Source organism: Haliotis rubra, unplaced genomic scaffold, assembly GCF_003918875.1.
Source record: "Haliotis rubra isolate DU_JTF1 unplaced genomic scaffold, ASM391887v1 Scf270, whole genome shotgun sequence".
NCBI classification, from domain to species: domain Eukaryota; kingdom Metazoa; phylum Mollusca; class Gastropoda; order Lepetellida; family Haliotidae; genus Haliotis; species Haliotis rubra.
Genome location: NW_025766781.1, coordinates 242,720 through 264,761, shown reverse-complemented (window position 1 = coordinate 264,761; position 22,042 = coordinate 242,720). Strand labels below are relative to the sequence as shown.

Below are 22,042 nucleotides of genomic sequence, written 5' to 3'. Positions count from 1 at the left end.
TCCAGTGAATGAGGAGCATGGTTTTCATCAATATTCTAGCAATATCACAGAAATACGTGAAATATTAGTTGCTTTAAGTTATTTTGTTATCCGTTTTATTGCTAATAATATAAAAAAAAAAAACATAAAATAAATAAAAGGAATATATCCTGACATTTTCCGTTACTGGGAAGCTGTTATTATTATAATAAACTATAGTCCGTCAACTGAACTTTGGCACCCTGTTTTTCACAATTTACCTTTTAACCAAATATGCCTTCAAAATGTTTTTGTGCATAGGCTCTTTATATCTCATGACCTATCCATATTTAAATTTCATAATTTTATGTCAAGTATTAAAGCTTCTTCTTAAGAAGCCATCTTATAAAAATATGAAAATAGAAGTAGTTATACAAGGGAGTAAAATGATACGATGGAACAGCCAACAACATGGCGTGACACGCGTGCATCGTGTTTACATTGTTACGCCTGCAAGCAATAGGACTCCTCTATAATCATCATAAATCCATTTTAAACAAGTAGATTCATTGAAGTCTTAAAAGGCTGGTTGCTTGATCTCTTCTTGTATCTATATCCAAATTTTGAGCAACAGCTTGCATATGGTATGCTTTGATACATTGATGTCATGGTCTTCTTTGAACAATATTTTCTACAGTTTGCTTGATAATATGGATCGATGTAACCGACGCATGACGTCCTCACAACCCTTCTATCGAATTCATCAAGCTTTGTTTCTTTGCATGTTTTGAGACGGTGTCCCCGATTTAACTGCCAGGCTCTGAAATAGTGTCATGGGAGATAACTCTTTGCCATATTCTTTTTTGCAGATCTTGGTGGCATTAAATGTCTTTGGAGAAACATTCAATTGAAAAATTGAATTTTCTTTCGCTTTGCCTCTTCGCTTGAAAAAGTTGTAAACTCTTTTGATGATTTGCCGGTCATCTTGTGCAACCTCGTTTTCCCTACAACCTGTGCGTGTTGACGATCTTTGACATCACTTAAGCATGCTAATGTAAATACCCGTGCATGTACATATCACTCTGACACACTTTTACAGTGTTGTTGGCTTTTCCATCAGGTGCGTTAGCCCCCTCGTAAAACTCTCCACCGTTTTACAATAATTATATGACAGGTTTAAAGGCAAAATCTTTAATAATCGTTTTAAATTTACTAAAATCGATATCTTGTTTTATATAAATTGTGAAAAACAGGGTGCCAAAAGTTAAGTTGACAGACTATAGACATATTCCTGAATATGTATGGTTTTTATTGCCTGAAATTTTTAAACCACTTGTTTGTGCAGATGCCATATACCTGTGAAATAGGAAACAAGTGACCTATCGAAAGTCCATCACTGATCAAACCTACAGATGCATACAGACCTATCTAATTAATACCATAAATAAACTGGAATACATTTTTCTTGATCAATGCGGATACGCCCTTTATACTGCACTTACGGTTGGCGCAGCATTGATTGAGAACCAGTCGAGAGTTCTGGGATATCATCCGGGTAGGTACGGGATTTGAAAAACAATAACAAAGGCAACAGTCAGTCCCGAAAATCAGTTCCCCATGTCACAAGCAACCTGTTTTGCACGGGTGAGTGAAGAAGAGGCGCGCGAGTTTAACCCACCTAACAACTCACCACTAGTGACCTACAACACGCATCCACATCGACGAGACGTAACTAACACTGCGTGAATCGTGTGTGGTCATTGCTTCATTGGAAACACATAATGAGAGCCAGGAATACTTGTGATATACCGAGGAGGGTTAACTGTTCAAATTTCTTCTAAAGATGAAGTGTTGCAAAGGTCATGGATGTAAGTAGATGTGTAAATATATAGCTTGTATGTTTGTGTTTATAGAGTATATAATACGGAGCCTTATTTACTGACAAGCCTGAGTGTAGCTTTCGGGGTGAAATGATGCGCGAGCGAGTAGTAGATCTACATATGTCCGTGTTTGAATGTACAGAGACGTATTCGTTGTGGATTAAGGTGCGCTTAGAAATGGTGTTGGTCACCAAAAGCAGCGCAAACAAATCACTTGTACTATTAATGAAGGATTGCTATAACAGCATATATGGTTTCTGGTTGGCAGTGCTTAGCGTGAACTCCTAGCAACAGGTAGCAGCTTGTGACCTCATTATATACGAGTAGAAATGGTTCAATCGATAATCCATTTGCGGTCAACCCTGTGTTTTAAAACTGGTTATGAATTGAGGTGACATAATGTTGACAATATATTTCCCCCACAGACTATCAACTATCTAGCTGCTTCCGATCTAGATAGTAATTCAATAGTACATGCTCCGAAAGAAAACTGTAGCATTATGTCTGTTTTTAGAAAATTATATGCCATAGAAAATTTGTTAAAATCAAATAGCGTTATGATGAGATAAAATCGAATTTAACCTTATGCAAATATGTTTTTGCATTTATTTATAGTTTAACACATGACATTGATTATAATTTATATTACTATTATGATTGCTAAAACTGCATGTATGTGTAATATAATATTAAAGTACACATGCACCATCATACAACGCTATCAGATAAAATTACAACATTGTACAACTCAGATATCTACCGATGTAAAGAGAAGAAAAAAACAGAATGGCATTTTAATAATTTTGAACAGAAGAAAAGTATATTATTCGAAAAAGGCTACACCAGAAAAAGGCTACACCAGTTAAAGTGCATCTTCAAGGGTACTTTAATTCCCACTTCAATTTTTTATGATAAAAATAAAACCCAGTACATTCATACTATATTTCAATCTGTATTATGATACTGTTAGTATTATAGTAAACATCAAATAGTTTACATTTTTCTGACTTACAGTGTCAACAAGCAGTTTGCCTTCATAATGATCAGGCGATTATAATAGCCATGACAAAGGTCATATTTATTTTCTAGACCTAGCTTTTTTGTTTCCTTGCTGTAAACTGATTTTTCAAATTCTCACACAAAAAAAATCAATAATGTCATTTTATTATATATCCTTAATGTATCATAATTAAAATGTAGTCACTGCAGAAATTTGCAATAAATATCCATCATTCATCCATACAATCACGTTATACACAATGCCCCATAAACCCTTACAGGTACCTAAAAAGATTTCAGCAATTTCATCTCTATTTTTAAGTCGTATTTGAACATTATATTAAGAAACGTCGTGATGATTGACACAATTCGTCCGTTACTATTTATTTATTTCACAATTACTTCAACAATGTTTCGCATTTCTTAGTTATCTACCTGGAAAATACTAGTACTTGTGTTGTCAAAATCCCAAAACTGGCCAACGAAATTCACACGTTGCATACAAGAACTTCACATTTCGTGTACGGCATCAGCTACCCGCCACAATGAAATACATGGATTGCATGTATAGAAATTATTAACCGAGTGTGTTTCCATAACGTTAATATCATATATTAGGAATAAAAATAGTATTTTAATACATAATTATTATTCCTAATATATGATATTAATGATACAGAAACACACGGGGTTAATAATCTCTTTATCATATAATGCCATTCTTAAAATTTCTCTGAAAAAGAAGCAACTCGTACGTAGGGTTATATGAAGAGAATCGAGCATTGGCGTAAGAATACTTAGCGGTACACCAAGGTGAAGGTCGTTCAAGACAGCAGCATATGGTTGTGACTAGTCGCCAACACAGCGCAAACATAACTCGTGATCTTTCTGTCTAAAAAACCCCACAAAATCAGGGTTTTCCTGGCTGTGTTTTATTATCATTGCGGGTAATCACCTCATCAATATCAGTTTCAGATACATGACGGATTCGATCCGTCGTCTGTATTGTGATCGTTAATTCGAAATCATTGGCTGGTACCTTTCTTAGACGATTGCCTTTCAGTCGTGCCTCATAATCCGTACCTTCAATTTGAACGAAGTACACCGTTTCATGTTTTCTAAAGTCAATTACTGCAGTAATGACTCCAGAGCCTCTGTCATCAATTCTTACAGAATCACCAATTTTGAGAATGGGTGCAGCTATGTTTGTTTACAAACAATGTAAACTCACGATGACGTCATCAATGAAATGTTAAACGTTTTAGGATTCGCATGGCGTGTATGGAGTTTTGTGAAAGTAGTTCGTGGATTGACGTAATTTGCATAGTTATCAGATTTCGATACCATGTTTATCAAATTGCTTCATTGCATCGATAACACGCTCCATTAGATTATAGACTATTATTGCCCATATGGTGAAACATAAGCAGGCTGGCTATTCTCGAAACGTTCGTAGCCCTAAGAACTTCTTAAGCTCATTCTGAACACATTGGCTACGATCAAAGTTAAGAATTCTTAGGGCTACGAACGTTTCGATAATAAGGGTCCCTGCAGTGTCGTATATTTCATATGTATACATGCGCACATATCACTTTTGCCTAGCAACCATTGTTTCTGTATTTCGTCGTCTGTGACGTCATTATACAATTGAACGTGACGTCAATGAAGAGGGCCGTAACACCTGCTTACCGTGTTTTGCTGCAGACGTTTACATGGATCGATAAAATGGATAATAAACACATTATTACGCTCGAGCAAGTGTGTCATATGACTGATACGAAACTCGTGCAAAATTAGTATTGTTCTCGTCGTATGACACACTTGCTCAGATAAAATAATATCTATGTATCTAATGCGAAGGAGATTTGAGTACGTTTTCAATTAAAAAGTGTTATATTCAGACATCTAGTGCAAGACGTAAATCGACAAAACATGACCTAAAAACGATCAGCTGATTCTACAGCCGGGTCTCAGGCTTTTCACTATTGCAATGTAAGCGATCATGGTCATCCCTGATGTGTTTAGGAACCATGGAATAAATATTTTAGCACATATATTAACACGTGATATAGCATCGTTAAAGGGGAAAATAGCTATCGTCTATGCACCAGCGTGAAGGTGAAGGCTATATTGGTTAACTGTCTCTAAGTGAGTACAGCTCGCATTGCGCATACGAGATGCGCGGTCAGTTTAAGGTTGGCAAGATCAGCGAACCCAGCGGGTTAGTGAAGGGAAGATAATTTGAAAATTGCCCATTTAATGTTTAGCTAACAGGGTAGGTAGAAACGTTCTCCCTGGCTGAGGTCAGTGTACATTAGGCGGAGCAGGGCAGACTAGGTCGTCACAAAACTGGTTTCCCCGAGGTCACTGATCCGGGTGTAGAATGAGACCTGAATGACCGCTGTCTCTCCATTATATAACTCGTATTGAATAGAGTTACATCACCAGCCAGGCGTAAACGTACAAGGAACAAACGGTGTCTCCTTTATTTTGATACCCATTGAACAGTACATAAGCAGTGTATGAATTAAGACCCGTCCAACCGCCCGAGACGGGCTAGATTTCTGCCGGACGGTCTAAATTTACAGCTAGCCAGCCCGATGGACGGTTGAAAAATATATTCAGATAACGTGTCCACTGGCAATGTCTATTTAGTATTTAACAAGGACTGGTTAAATCTATTCTGTGCTGGTAAGTTTTTGAAGTTACCAGCCCAGATGTCTGGCTGGGTTTTTGGCTTATTTCATACACTGATGACATAAGATAAAATATTATGAGTACACAGAGTATATTCGATGGCAGATCTTTAGAAATATTTTTGGGTGAATGAATTTACGGAACTGGTACATAATTATTTAATTAGGGTCCGTTCATAATTTATGGCTAGGGGGGTAATGATGATTTTTATAGATAAGCATGCACAATGTGAATGAACCCCCCTAAAATTTATGTGCAAAGTAAGTGACCCCCCCCCACCCCCTGGCATGTCATGTACAAAATCAATGACCCCCATCCCCACTTCCCATAATTTTTAAGCATAATTTTTATTATATATTCATGTACAAAATAGCTGACCCCAGATCAATGGCTGTGCTGTAGGTTTCGTATATTCAGTCAGAGTCTTTTGAACTGAGTTTTGTCTTAATATGTTCACGGCATTATCAAGCTGGACATACAGTGGCGTTTTCTTATGCCTAAAACTTCGAAGCCCCGCGTATTTGTTCTTGGTACATACGTATACTTCCGGGCCTTTGACCATGCTATCTTGACATCAAGGGTGGAAATAGCCTTCGGCTAAGGTCCTGTCTCCACCCAAACCTATTGAGTGTGCGACTGACGGTTTGGGATTGTGTGAAAAGCGGACTAGGCCTGATAATAGTAAAATAGTTTAAAGGCTTGTGGAATACCCCTAAAATGTCTTATCAAGTAATAGCGGTTGCGCGTCAAAAGCTTTTGTGCACATAAAGTACATCACTTGCTTGATAACGATGTTATCACACATGGACTCTATCATACATACGTATGTACCTACCTACCTACTCTCCCAACACTACCTACCTACCTCCCTTCCTACCTATACCTACCTCCCTTTCCACCTACCTCCCTACCTCCCTTTCCACCTACCTACCTCTCTTCCTTCCTTCCTACCTACCTTCCTTCCTTCCTTCCTGTCTGCCTGCCTGCCTGCCTGCCTGCCTGCCTGCCTACCTACCTACCTACCTACTTACCTTCCTACCTTCCTTCCTTCCTACCTACCTACCTTATTACCTACCTACTTACAAACCTGCCAACCTCCCTTTCACCTACCTCCTTTCCTTCCTACCTACCCACCTACCTACCTACCCACCCACCCACCCACCTTCCTACCTATCTACCTACACACCCACCCACCCACCCACCTTCCTTCCTACCTACCTCCATCCCTTCCTACCTACCTACCTACCTTCATTCCTCCCTCCCTCCCAACCGTCCTTTCTTCCTACCTGTCTCACCCATACACCTTCCTTCCTTCCTACCCATCTACCTACCCACCTACCTTCCTTTCCTCCCTCCCTTCCTACCTTCCTTCCTACCCATCTACCCACCCACCAACCTACCTTCCTACCTACCTCCACCCTTCCTTCCTTCCTACCTACCTCCTCCCTCCCTCCCTCCCTCCCTCCTCTTCCTTCCTTTCCTTCCTACCTACCTACCTTCCTCCCTCCCTCCCTACCCACCTCCCCAGCCGTCCTTCATTCCTACCTACCCATTCACCCACCCACCCACCTTCCTTCCTACCCATCTATCTACCCACCAACCTTTCCTTCCTACCTACCTACCCACCTACCTTCCTACCTCCTTCCCTACCAAACCGTCCTTCCTTTCTACCTACACCCACCTACCTTACGTCCCACCTCCCTCCCTCCCACCCTGCCTACCTACCTACCTACCTACCCACCCACCAATCTTCCTTCCTACCTATCTACCTACCCACCCACCTTCCCTTCTTCCTTCCCACCTACCCACCTCCTTCTTACCTTCCTACCTACCTACCTACCTAAATACCCGCACACCTACCTCCCTTCCCTGACACCTACCTACCTTCCCCTCCCGTCCCCCCACACATACACGTGTCATTTCCATTGCCATTTGCCATCATAAAAGCCTGATCGTTGATATTTCTATCCCTCTTTTTAGTTTGAAATTCATTCCAACAATATAATTGGGAATCATAAAAGCCTGCTCGTTGATATTTCTACCCCTCTTTTAGTTTGAAATTCATTCCAACAATATCAAAATGATGTACCAGAAGACGGGCTTCTCAGATGGTACCAGGTTTATCAAAAACATAAGATCGATCACCCTATTCACTTAACCATATCATATATACGACCTGTACTGTTTACATTGACAAATCATGCTCGCAGACCTACCGAATTCCTAAATGCCTACCTGTGTAATTTCGCAATAATCTACCTAGGTTGGTTCTTTTGTGATTGCTGAATAATTTGAGTTGCATCATGATCAATACTATATTGCAGAATCGTCAGTAACGTAATAATCTTATGACCTTGTCCAACCCTGCCAGGCTGTTTGCCAATGCCATGCACTGTTGCGGTTGAGTACTGGCGCACCTGGGACACAGGCTTTTGTTGTTGTGTGTGACGTCCCGACAACGACGCCGTGTAATTAACGCCGAGTTTCGCAATCACCCTGCTTATATTTATAAAGGGGCTTTGTGTTGGTGTTGATCCACTAAGGGTTTGACTGTCCACAAATCATCTCGATATACTTCTGACGATGGCGCTAACCAAATGTGGATCTTCATGTGAGTATTATAAACTTGTTTTAGACCGCTACTTTCGTCTAATGGGTGGGGGCTATTTTGGTCAGATAGTGTGCATTTTGATCCCCTGTTCTCGCGACAGAACGTTCATACTCCAGTAATGTTCTGGCACAATGCTCTTTTCACCATTGAAGCCGCTAAACTGTTTACATGGAAACTAGTGCGTCTTATTTGTCATGCATCCGTGTTTATCAGTGGCTGAAGGTTATAGATTTTGTTTACTAGTTGACTACTGCCGGGTTCATCTCAAATTCAGGGCGGTGGGGTGGCCTGGTGGTTAAAGCGTTCGCTCGTCACGCCGAAGATCCAGGTTCGATTCCCTACATGGGTACAATGTGTGAAGCCCATTTCTGGTGTCTCCCGCCGTGATATTGCTGGAATATTGCTAAAAGCTGTGTAAAACTAAACCAACTCACTCACTCATCTCCAAATCTCCGAAACTCGAGGACAATACAAAACATTCTTGCGGCAAGTTGTGCTGTGCTGAGAATGTGTTTAGGTTCCTTATTGATATCTTTGTAAATACATTCGTTTGATATCTGCGTTTGGGTTAGTGGTTAAAGCGTTCGCTCGTCACGTCGATGACGTGGGTTCGATTCCCCATGTGGGTACAACGTGTGGAACCAGTCCTCCGCCGTGATATTGCTGGTACAGTGATAAAAGCGGTGTAAAACCTAATTTACTGTCGGTCTACACTTCAATAGTTAACAGTATTGCGAAAATATTAGTCCACGTTATCAATAATGATTATTTTTTTTATGATATGGCAACCTGGATCCTTTTCTCCACTCTATGTGAGTGAGTTTAGTTTCATCGTAGAATGGAACCCAAAAACTGAATTTTCGAAAACGCATTTCTTAGCAAAGCAAATGTTGTACGGCTTACTAGTGACTTTGGTGGAGTTTCTATTTCTGTGTGAGGGTATAGACTTTAGCAAATGACGTGTTTGTGAACTGACGCCTCACTGAGCTATATTCCAGCTTTATAGGTCTGCAAATGTTTGGGTGTGGTCCAGACCATATCGATCTACATAGAGGATATTATAAGAGATGGCCATGTCATACTATGTTTACGACACGATTGGTATTGGTATTGTCGTAACTGGCGATTCGGCTTCAGTAAACCCCACCGCAGTTACCTACTAATTATGGTCGTCCCACATTGTCAGGGGAGATGGTAGCTCTGGCGCTCCCTCGCTTGGTCCGTTGCAGGATGCCAAGTCAAGGAGTGAGGGGTCGGACGGCCGTGGACTCCTAACTAGCTTCATAACATTCATGTACTGGCACCCATACATTCAAAGATTAACGCAACACCAAGTTTATACTCACATAGTTATAAAGTTTTTACTCTGTCTCAGTCCATCTCTCTAAATACAACTGCACCAACCGACAGGGTAGGTTCGTACCGCACGGAGTGGCGTGGATTAGCCCTAAATGTTGATTAGCCCGCACACTGAGCTCGTAGTGCCAAACATGTCTTTTTAAATGGTTCGAACCTAGCCTGATTTTTGGTCACATGCTTCCACTCATCGTTATAATTCGTTAATCCTGTATCCTTCCTTGCACTCATGTATGTCGTGATTGGATGAATATTGTGTGTTGTGATTGGATGAATATCGGGCAGCACCGTTCGGTGACTCACCTCTTTTAATTGATTTGTTATTGTTTCAATGTAAGATTAATCTGTTATGTATTTCACTACGAATGTGTTCTGTCTCTCTTTCCATAGCCTACGGCTAAACGCCATTTCATGGAGACATTTCGTCTCCATACCGTGCCTAACCATTATGACTGGAAATCTAATTACGGAATCTGATGTAATTCTCTCATGGTTTTAGGGATGCATTTTTACCTTATAACAGTATTTCCCGAGCGAGAGCGAGGGATATACCGATATTCAGGCACGAGTGTCGTAAACATAGTAGGATATGGGCACGAATATAATATTCTATTTATTACCGAAGTGTACCGAAAATATACCCAAATCTACTTTCAAACATAGGCTGGCTACCTGTCGTCGCTGCATGTAGAACGCAACGTCATAAAAGAAACGTGACGTCATAGCGTTGTTCATGACGTTACGTCACCATGCCAAAGTGATATTTTGCCCTAGGGCATCGTATGAAAAATATGAACCCCGATATTTTCGCCCTCGTAGGTAATAAAATGGGATACGATGACATGCGTCACCAAAGTCAGCGAGCCTGACAAACCGATCTCGTGACTCGCCTCCTATGTTGGTTGGTTGGTTGGTTATTTAACCCCGCATTCAGCAATATTCCAGCTACATGGTGGCCGTTTATAAATAATCGAGTCTGGACCAGACAATCCAGTGATCAGCAGCATGAACATCGATCTACGCAATTGGGATGTATCAATCAAGTCAGCAAGCCTGACCACCCGGTCACGTTAGTCGCCTCTTACAAGCTGGCCTCTTATAACAAGCATGGCTTGCTGAAGACCAGGATCTTTATGTCGCATGTGTTTAGCTGTGTTAAGTCTGTCAAAAATATCGAAACTCGGTCAGAATAAAAGTATGCGTAGGACGAAAATATTTTAATCGACTCTTGAGTGAATAAAGTACATTACAACATCCAAAACAGGTATTGGCTAATATCTCGTTTGACTGAACACTTGGATGAAAGCCTTCACAAAATATGTTGCAATCGTCGAACAAGAAGCGTGACACGTAAACATGACTTGCTCGTGTGCGTTTTGTGCTTCGGGGGACATATCGGGTTACAGGACTGACCCTCATGGAGCTTTCTTCCACAGATACAACCACTGCGTTATGGTTTGGAATCTTTCAACCATGACCGTAGTCACTACAGAGTGAAATGCTACACCTCAATCATTGTGTATATATTTAGCAGAGACGACAATTGGCCGCCCAGGTGCTCTATTTCATTCAGTCAGTGAGTGAAGGAGTTTAGTTTTACGCAGCTCTTAGCAATATTCCAGCTATATGGAGGCGGTCTGTAAATAATCGAGTCTGGACCAGACAATCCAGTGATCAACAGTATGAGCATCGATCTGCGCAATTGGGAACCGATGACATGTGTCAACCAAGCCAGCGAGCCTGACCACCCGATCCCGTTAGTCGCCTCTTACGACAAGCATGGGTTGCTGAAGGTTCATTCTAACCCGGACCTTCACGGGTCCATTTCCGAGTCACGTGATATGTGAATAGGGTTCAGTGTTTTAGGTTAAGGTCTGAGTACGTTAACCCCAAATCAGATCATAATTATGATAAACGTAAACATCATAACCATATCTAGAACCAAGGCTAGGTAAATAAATGACTGTGTATATATCTTCACTATCTCGGGTCACCCTGTGTCTGTGAGGAGATAGGCACGACTGAGTATAGTACACATTATGACATTCAAGTTTTGAGAGGTGAAATCATTAACGATAAGTGCAAACATGTTGAACTGATGGCACCTGTCAGCGCGCTAATCGCCATTCTTTCGGAGACACTTACACCTCACTGTCATAATGACTTTACGTACACCAGAGACCATATAATCTCTATTATATGGTCTCTGCGTACATATATTCACCGCAAACAGAATTGTGTCGCGCCCGTTCGCCATTGACGTCCTTGGCCTTAACCTGCCCCGCACTGAAAAGAGCAAGGGAGCTAATTGGCTATAAATAAATATGTCTCATCACTTCGCATTTGTCACCACTCGCCCCTTTCCGTAACCTCCAAGAAGACTCGTCCCCCACTTGATGCTTGTTATGTGCGAAAATACGACAAACCAATCAGAGCGCGCGTAAATGACTGCGGTGCTTTGGTAAAAATAATCCCGAGTACTTAAATCGTTTATGGCATTATGTCATTGTTTAAAAAATCATGAAAAATATATATCGTCATATTGGAAGTACAAAAGAATTAGCTAACAGGATTTTGCTGCCTATTGTGGTGTTTTTGATAAGAATCATGCGATTGACGGTGAGAGATTCAAATACACGCACGTGCGTTTGTTGACATAACGGCTCTCATGGGTCCAACTGAGGGTGTTTCTGACGATCTTACGGGCTTGCTATGGAGATTGTACGTGCGCTTCCAACAAATTTAGGAAATGTAATTATAAATCGCTACGCGTTTCAAAACAATAATATTATATCTGTATGTAACTAATCAACTTTAATCTTTAACATTGGACATATATTTAACATCTCTGGGAATACTTTAGTCTGACCTTCTTGTGGTCATTCATATATTTTTCAGCGAATTCAGTTGTACCAAGGAGGTTAAATTCTTTAAAATTGCAAAAACAAAAACAGCTATACAATGTATGAGTACTTCGGTGATATTAAGTACCATTGGAATCAAACAGGAATAGAGTTATCGTTCCTGTTTGAAGTAGTTCTGATGTTCCTACGCCAATATGAAATCCTTCCAGAGGGGCACGAGTCGCTATTCGGCTTGTCCTGGAATAACACGAGTTGGTCACGAATGATCACTTCGCTGACTCTTTTCAGCGCGGGGCAGGTTAAGGCCAGGTAAAAAAAATCGTGAAAAATATATATCGTCATATTGAAAGTACTAAGAACGTAGCTGACAGAATTGTGCTGTCAAATGTGAAGTTTTTGATAAGAAACATGCGATTGACGGTGAGAGATTCAAATACACGAACGTGCGTTTGTTGACATAACAGCTCTCTCACTGGTCCAACTGAGTGTATTTCTGACGATCTTCAGTTTCCAAACAATAATATTATATCTGTATGTATCTAATCAACTTTAATCTTTAACATTGGACATATATTTCACATCTCTGAGAATATTTTAGTCTGACCTTTTTTGGGCATTCATAATTATAGTTTTCAGCGAATTCATATACAAAACCACTTGGGGTATGACAGCAAGGTTACAGGTATGTTCAGTTTGAGAAATATTTTAAAGTCATTTTTGAGTTTCTGCCTTGGGATTTAGTATTTGCAAAATCCCAATTGTAAATTGGTCTATAAAATAAATTGTATTTGCATATTCAATAAAACAAATCCCTTTGTGATTATTAAACCCTTTTCAGAAATATAATTGGAAATCTAAGTCGAACATCTGGTAATAATTACGTCAGAATATGTCTTTAACAAATTAATATGTTTTTCTTCTTCTTTTAGTTGTTCCAAGGAGGTTCAATTCTTTAAAATAATTAAGCAAAAAAACAAAAACAGCAATACAATGTGTGAGTACTTCGGTGATATTAAGTGCCATTGGAATCACACAGGAATAGAGTTATCGTTCCTGTTTGAAGTAGTTCTGAATGTTCCTACGTCAATATGAAATCCTTCCAGGGTGGCACGAGTCGCTTTTCGGCTTGTCTCGGAATGACACGAGTTGGTCACGAATGGAATGCTGGTCCAGATGTGGTTTCAGAGTGATTTGATTGACGACGTTTTGTTTCGAAACTTTCATGCGCATGCGCAAGACCCTTTCCGGTAAAGGGTTGCATCCCCCTGTCGACACCCCCCACTATGTACCAGGGTTTCTGACAACTCCGTTTTTCAGTCTCTATATGCAACTTCAACTTATGACTCGTGAAGATCCGGGTTAGATGTGGTCTTAGCACCCCATACTTGTCGTAAGAGGCGACTAGCGTAAGAGGCGATCGGGTGGTCAGTAGTGGTGTTCCGATTAATTGAAATAATCGAAGATTGGTCGCAGTGACCAAACGACCAAGCAATCGATCACATTTTCTCATAATCGAACACAAACGATTTTGGAACTACTGTTTTAGTCTTTGAAACTCTTGTCGATGGAACATATATTCGAAGTTGTCAGGGCCTGAAAATGTGTTTAATTCTTAGAAAACTCACTTCACTAACTGAAACGTCATGACTTAATAATAGTTGAAGACTCTGAGTAGTTTATGTTCAGTATAAATTAGTCACCACATTAAAGTAGCAAGTTGCATCATGTTATACTTATCTGCAACTACAACCTGAATAGAAAAATCTGAGAAATGAGGATAACCAAGGTTTTTCGATGATTTCTCGTTGGTAATGAAGCAATCATCAATTGTGAGATTTCAACCAATTCCCAACACTAGTGGTAAGACTCACTGACCTGACATGTCATCGTGTCCCAATTGCTCAGATCGATGCTCATACTGTTTGCCTGGTCGAGACTCGATTAGTTACAGACCATCGCCATATAGCTGGAATACTGCCATGTGAGGCGTTAAACAACACCCTGCTTGGTGCGGTAAGTTATTATTTATTTAAAAACAAACATGACAAAAGCATCATTCAGACAATATAATTTAACAACATTTATAAAATGTATATTTTCTGTGTTTCTTTCCTCCTCAGCTTGCAAGGTGTCTGTTGAAGAGGTCAGAGGTCGTATGGGATCATACCGCGTGTTGTCAGTAGTCATGATCGTTGTCGGAATAGTCAGCGTCTCTTTTGGTATCCCCACTGTAATCTACGCTGCTCCAAATCCAGCCAACCCGTTCACCTCCGGCTCTGGAATTTTCACAGGAGTATCGGTACGAATCTTCAGTTCATCTTCTTGCTTATCAATATTTAAACCCGTGGAAATCCGTGTTAGTCTGTTTGTCTTAAGAGACGATTATGGGAATCAGGTGAGATTTGATTGATGAGATGAGGCTCGATGACAACTGCGTAGATCGATGTCCATGGCGTCAGTCACTGGATTGTCTGGTAGAGACTCGATTATGTATTTTGTAGCTGGAACATTGCTGAGTACAGGAAACCAATAAAAGAAAAAACAACTGGTCATTATTTGAACATGAGAAAAAAACGTGAATCTTAACTTTTAACTTTTGATGGTGAAGATATTTTCCGTTTTGTATAATTATTTCGAAATGTTCATAATGCATTGGTAATTCGTAATGCACTGACCCGTGAAGATCTGGGTTAGAATTGATCTTCAGTAGCCCATGCTTGTCGTAAGAGGCGACTAACGGGATCGGGTGGTCAGGCTCGCTGACTTGGTTGACACATGTTATCGGTTCCTCATCACGCAGATCGATGATCATGTTATTGATCACTGGATTGTCTGGTCCAGGCTCGATTATTTACAGACCGCCGCCTTATATCTGGAATATTGCTTAGTGCAGCGTAAAACTAAACTCAATCACTCATGTAATGCACTGCATGTATGGTCATATGTAATTATTATTAGCACTAACTTGTGCTTCTTGAGCTGATTTTGGCAGATATGTTAGATATGCCTCTCACACAATGACTCACTCACCCAACCAGCGACCGACCCACCCCCAAACTCAACCAGCTAGCCAGCCAGCCATCCACTCACTCACTCATCCAGTGACCCATCCAATCCCATCCTCCCCACTAAAAGCAAAACCAAACTCAGTCAGTCAGTCCACTCACTCACTCATCCAGTGACCCATCCACTCCCCACTCACTCATTCACCCAGCAACCGACTCACCAGCCAGCCTCTCACTCATCCAGTGACCCATCCAGTCCCCCCTCCCTCCATTCACCCAGCAACATCCACCTGCCATCCACTCACTCACAGCAACCGACCCACTCGCTCACTCACTCACCCAGCAACCGACCCACTCACTCCCTCGCTTATCCAGAGACCGTCTCAGCGACCCACTGAAAACAATCTCGTCCTACAGGAATTAGTCCAAACTCACTCTTTGAAGCACGACTCAGTTCGTTTTTGTCTATATTCTATTTTGCTTGATCTGCTATTTATTCTTTGTGCAGTCTGTCTTGAGCGGGATCTTTGGGATGTTGTTGATGAAGGAGGTACTGTCAGAGAAACCATCAAAGGCAAGGTGTCTGGTAAGTAACACGTATTATATTTCATTGGGATTATCTCTGGAAAGTGTTTAAGAATTTTTAATTTCAAGGAAACAGCAAAATACTTTATATTGTCTATTTAATCCATTTCACGTAGATATAAAGGCGTACTAAAACCCTCCTTTGAATAGATCTAAGACTCGCTCTATTTACAAATTAATCAAGGAACTCTAGATAAACTACAGATACTAGTACTTTTGTTTGGTTGAGTCCCATCTGGGATTCGAACCCACACCCGCAGAGTCAGACACCTAATCGCCAGCACACAAAGTCAGCCGTCTAACCCACTCAGCCATCGCCGCTTCCCTAAAAATGGAAGTTGGACAACTGGTAGTCTAGACCAGGGACTTCGTGTACCCCGCTGATAGGTGTAAATTGAAACGGCTCCCACGACCGAAAGCTATGAATGCACAGTTCCATTTAGAAAGTGGTCAAATACAATGCATGTTATATTTGGGATGGCACTTTCTCTGGTCAGTGTTTAAGAATTCTAATGACAAGGCTAAAATCAGCATACTTTAAATTGTCCATTTAAATCTAGTTCACGTAAATAAAAGGCCTTACTAAAAAAAAGAAAAGTACTATTTTTTTTTTATAAAACCACCCCCTGAATAGATCTGAAACCCAAGATTGGCTTTAGTTACAATTTAATTTAATCAAATCGTTGCATTTATCGTAATAAAAGGATAGTACTGTTCTGAATATTTTTATCTTTAAGTCCCTAATAATCCAAAAATATCGTTGATGAACATTTGAATCCGCTTATCTATATTTAGCTTCAGCTGGAGTGTATTGCGTTGTTAGGGAACTTACAGACTCGAAGCATATCATCCGTCAATCTCATGATATTGATGATACCATACGGTTATTGTCGTAATTTGAAACCCAAACAACTCGGCACCAAGCCAACTGTCACTGTTGCCTGGTAACGGCGGTGTAAGTTGACAAGCGGGCTGAAGATGTTTGTCACGATAAAGGGATCACGACTGGATATTGTTAAACGGCTATGTGATAGTACTAGAGAGCCCGTTTTGAGATAGTCGGACACCCGTATGGGATATATAACGTAGGTGCGTAGCTAAACAAACTAACATATTGACTTTGGATTTGGTTATTCGTTGTTTATAGGAGTTGGGGGTCTTAAGACACTTAGAGCGCAAACATTAAGTTTACTGGGGAAAACAAATACATATACATGTAATAAATAAATAATGATATAATAAATAATGTAAGGTCCAGCTTATGAACAATGAAATTTCCAAAAGTATTGAGTATTCCCTTCATCAATGCACAAGGTGGACGCACTCGCTACTAATCTTGTGAGCTTGCTTGTGAAGCCCCTCCTATGGTAGGGCTCATTTGCATATGCCAGGTGCGGAACGCTCACACTGACGCACGCACGCACGCACGCACGCACACACACAGACACACAAACACACACACACATACACACACTTCGTCTTTTAGAAAAAACGTGCCCGTGACTTATGTCTTCGCAGTTGATTTCTCAAGTTAATTTGGATGTGGAATGTTTGTGTTCCACGGTCTGTTTGAGATGCTATATTTAGGGATGACACTTTCGATTTTTCTGAATACAGTTTGTTATCCCCTTCAACAACGCAGTTGCGGGGGATATAGAAACAGTTCCGTGCGTCCGTCACACTCTGTCCGAAGTATATCTCCTAAACTATTCGTGTTAGTTTAACCAAACTTGGTACACATGTCAACCATGATCCCTAGATGTGCCTTTTGGGGTTTCGACCGAGATAAGAATTTTATTTTCTGCGGTTTCCATGGAAACGTGACTTAGGCTGTGGCTATGAAGATGGCATATTGTCCGGAGCAGATCTCCTAAAGTATGCGCGCTACCTTCATCAAACTCGGTTCATATATCAAGCATGATCCTTAGATGTGCCTTTTGGGGTTTCGACCCAGATATGAATTTTATTTTTTTAGGTTTACCATGGAAACATGACTTAGGCTGTGACTATGAGGATGTCATCTTGTTCCATTTCCATGGCAACAAGTTAGGCTTCAACTGAATTTGATGGTAGTGCTCTATTCTGGAGCAGATCTTAAAAACCTTTCAATACTCTCCTTCCACTTTGCTGTATACACTCCAAAATATTTGACATAATCATAAATTTGTCTGCTTGTTTTGTTTAGGTGGTGGCAGTGAGGATGTTTTTGCAAGTACAGATGACGGTCGGGGGTTTGCATCTCGGTTATTCGATCTGGTCATGTGTCGTCTGCTTCAGCGGTGATGGCGGCACCACCTGCGGTGGCGAACACCGTTCTGCTCTCAGTCTGCTCGGCGTGTACAGTTCCATCGTTGGGCTGGCCATTTTTGTGATGGGCATTCTGGCCCACGTGTTCGCCTGGAAGATATTCAATGCCGCCTGGTCTTTGGGCAAAAGGTCCGAAGTGGAAATGGTTAGTGCCTAGACTTGTGACGCTAATACCTTGACCAGACAGGCATTACACCTGGGGGTGGTTGTACAAAGCGATCATAGCGCTAAGGTGATTGTAACTCGCGTACCTTAACATAGACTTGCGTTAGTCTTAGCGCTAAGGTTGTTTTGTACAACGGCACCACCAGCATCACTACAAGACAGCACCAGATCTCTACAAAACCGACCGCCGTACCAGACCAGATCTCTACAAGACCGCTACAAAACCGCACCAGATCTCTACAAGACCGCAACAGATCAGTACAGGAACTTACCAAAGAAGATGCAGTCAAACACCTTTGTGTCGAAGCTGAAGGGACATACGTAATACTTCGAGTTACCCGAGGTTATCCGAGGGTTCGAAATAAACGTGAAACCATAACACAAACGTGAAACCTAAAGAAGGGTTACCCAGGGACAAACTTATACTTCGAGACAACAGTAAGTTCGACTCAACAGTGTTTGACTTGTTTCCCAGCGTCATTATCACTACTGAACATAAACAAGAAAACAAATTTAATAACCTTCCTGTCAATTCACGCACCTGGATGCTTCATTTCTTCTTCATGGACAGTTTTCCATTAAAGGCTGGATGCTCCCATTTCAGGATTAGTGTCTGAAACGGTATAATTGTAGGCTTGGTGTTCTGGTCCATACTGCTTTGTCATCACGTTACCTGGATGGACAGGTAAAGGTCAAGCGACATGTAAAGACAATCATATGTAAAACAGATCTTGCCTATGAAATACTCGTATGTATACAATGTTATTCTTCGCACAATGTACAAGTGTACAGTATACCCTCAGATTCCACGGCACAATATATCAAGAAAGTGTTTAGAAAAGTTCATTATATCTGTTATAAGTTTTTGCCCCTTTACGGTTGCAATGTCTAAAAGTTACTAGGCATGTATTCACAAAGATTAAGTAATTATCACGATACACAACTGTCCAAACATACATTTTATACTGAACTCCCAAATGTGTTTGAAACCTTCACAACCGTGTGCTTTACGTCTATATTGACATGTTTCCATTACCGATCCTATATATACTAGTCAGATTTTCTATCGACAGTTCAGGAAAATTGTTCAGTGTTCAGCTAAACCGGTTTCATTGGGATTATTCGTTGATTCTCGTGGAACCAGTTACAAGGCGCATTTGGATTATTCGTTAATTCGGTTAAACCGGTTACAGGGTGCATTCGGACAAATCATTAATTCTGGTCAAACCGGTTGTTGGGCACACAACTCCGGTAAATATTAGAAGTAACGGACATACTGTGAACAAGCAGTGAGCTACTGCTGATAATGTTCACCTGGATTATATTTTTATCATAAAGAATTTAAAGCTGACTTACTTCTCTCACTACTTTGGTTCTCGATAAAATGTAAGACCGTTAACCCTGTGTCGTAACCCGAGAATCTTTTACGTCGTCACGTAATACAGTATATGCAGAAACTTCCGTGCCTATATTTTATACAACTTTATTTTCCGAATTAATTTTAATTTGGCCACAACAATTTTATTTCTTGTTTTACAGATTTTTGTCCTTAGAAAAATTAAGGCCAGAAAGACAAAAAATATGAAAAAGATCACCAGTCAAAGTAACATTCCTAAAAAATACTAAAATCATTTTACTTTTAGCAATTTATGAAGTGTATATGGGTAAAAAAAACGATTTAAAAAACTATAAAAAATTGTTTTTGGTTTACATTTTAGGCTTAAAACCTCAGGATTTTATTTTTTAAGCGGGGTAAAATACTTTTTATGTTTTTTCTTATTCTAAATAATTGGCCTTGACTTCATATTCCATGATCTGTTGATTACTTTTTGTCCACTTGTTCACGTCCTGTATATATTTGTAATAAAAGACCAATTTTCATATTAGAGAATAACTTTTGTCATCTTTCATAGGACATATTACCATGATGCCATGCCGTGGATGCGTGTTCATTGACAATGCGAAGGAAACGAACACCTGTTGCAGAGTTTATGTTATTGCTGAGAGCAGTGTGCGAAATAGCCACCGGCCCGTGGCTAGTAAAAATCCAATCGGGCCAGTAAATCTCCACAGTCACTGGCCCGACTGGCTAGTCAATTTTCATGGGGTCATTTTGTAAATACATCTCTCTCTCCGACTTGTTAAGTTATTATACATTTTTAAATGATCTAATAAAAATGGCCTGATAAAAATGATCACAATATTAGCAGCTTCATGATAAAAAAAGTGTCTACATTCAAATTTCGGACTAGTGAATTATTCTGTGGGCTAGTAACTTTCAGGCATAGCTGGATCGACTGGCTAGCAAAATTTGGAAACTATTTCGCACACTGCCCGAGAGATGTCTTTATACCAACGAAAGTGATCACTGCCTTGAAATATTCTTCTGTTGTCTTCGAGGTGTCACAACAAGTATATCACTATCCTATTTGCTCTCATACACAGACCATTATAAGTTGTTCGCTGGTCTCGAAGGGGACATGGGTTGATGTACCCTCGATGTTTCTTTATGTTCCCTGAGCCCATAAACAAACATCAGGGTACATCTACCCATGGGCCCCGAGCGACCAGTGAACAACCTATTTATCTTACCGAATTACCTCAATGGTAATTTTGAACTGTTTGAAGCACGGGTATCGGATCATAGCATGGAGTACCAGACAAGAAAAACAAATTAAGAGTTATCTCCCTTCCATCGATTTGCATTCGCAAAACATCTGTAATCTCCGTACATCATACGTGATTCAATGTTTTTCGAGATGAAGAATTTCTACTACGAAGTACCAAATGAGTTCGGCATTCCCAGCGGGGTACATAGAAAATGTTACTCGCTTGTAAGTGGGGTACATTGAAAATAATAGAAGAGCGCTCAGCCAATCAGAAAACGACATTTTTGTGTGAGGCAAGATAAATCATGATGTTATAACTCACAGCTAAGTCTGTAATACTAAGGGTTAGTTTGAAACTGATGACAAAACGATTTGCATAGCATATTGATATTATTCTCTTTAAGATCTATCTCTTTTTCTTATACTACTTTCTTGTCCACTATCTGTCATCTTTAGTTGCCGGACTCTAAATTACCTATGTACATACCAAGGAGAGGGTTTTCTAAGTTGGAGAACTTGTTCCTAATCCTTTTCTCTGTGAATAAAATATGTTTAAAACAACTGATGACATTATCTAGGTTCCTAGTCTGCAGTGCAGACCCTGAAGCAAATTTACCCAATGTAGCCCGTGCAAGTGTAGAATGTGTGGCAAGTACAGGTTTCCACAGTTTCTGAAAATGAAGAAAGTCTCTGGGCTCCTTTTCATTGTATTTTATTTTAATTTTAAAACTTTTTGTCAGTTAAATATGTTCGTTTCAGAGACTAGCTGTTAGTCTACTGGCTTCCTTACTTTATATTGTAAATGGCAATGTACAAAAAAACACAAATTAGAAAAAAATACAAACAAACTAATAAACAAAACAAAAGAACCCCAAACGAAGAATATTTTTACAAAATGTTAGTTGGACTATTACATAGTGTCATATTATCAACTGTTGTTTTGCATCTTTAAACCCAGTTATAATTTATAATATATTTGAACTATTTAACGAGTATTGGTCATTAT

General features: G+C 40.2%; 1 protein-coding gene across 2 annotated transcripts; it reads left to right on the top strand.

Moving 5' to 3' along the window:
• The first annotated feature begins 1,539 nt into the window (after positions 1–1,539).
• On the top strand, positions 1,540–20,084 carry LOC124280639. Of its 2 annotated transcripts, none has more exons than XM_046716620.1 (4): positions 1,540–1,826; positions 14,486–14,664; positions 15,879–15,956; positions 18,141–20,084. In XM_046716620.1, exons 1-4 carry the CDS (start codon positions 1,802–1,804, stop codon positions 18,417–18,419), a joined length of 561 nt encoding a protein of 186 aa, XP_046572576.1. In that variant the 5' UTR covers positions 1,540–1,801; the 3' UTR covers positions 18,420–20,084. The 2 variants fall into 2 exon arrangements, with proteins under 2 accessions (XP_046572576.1, XP_046572575.1); XM_046716619.1 differs by lacking the exon at positions 1,540–1,826 and adding an exon at positions 8,001–8,145.
• The last annotated feature ends 1,958 nt before the right edge of the window (positions 20,085–22,042 follow it).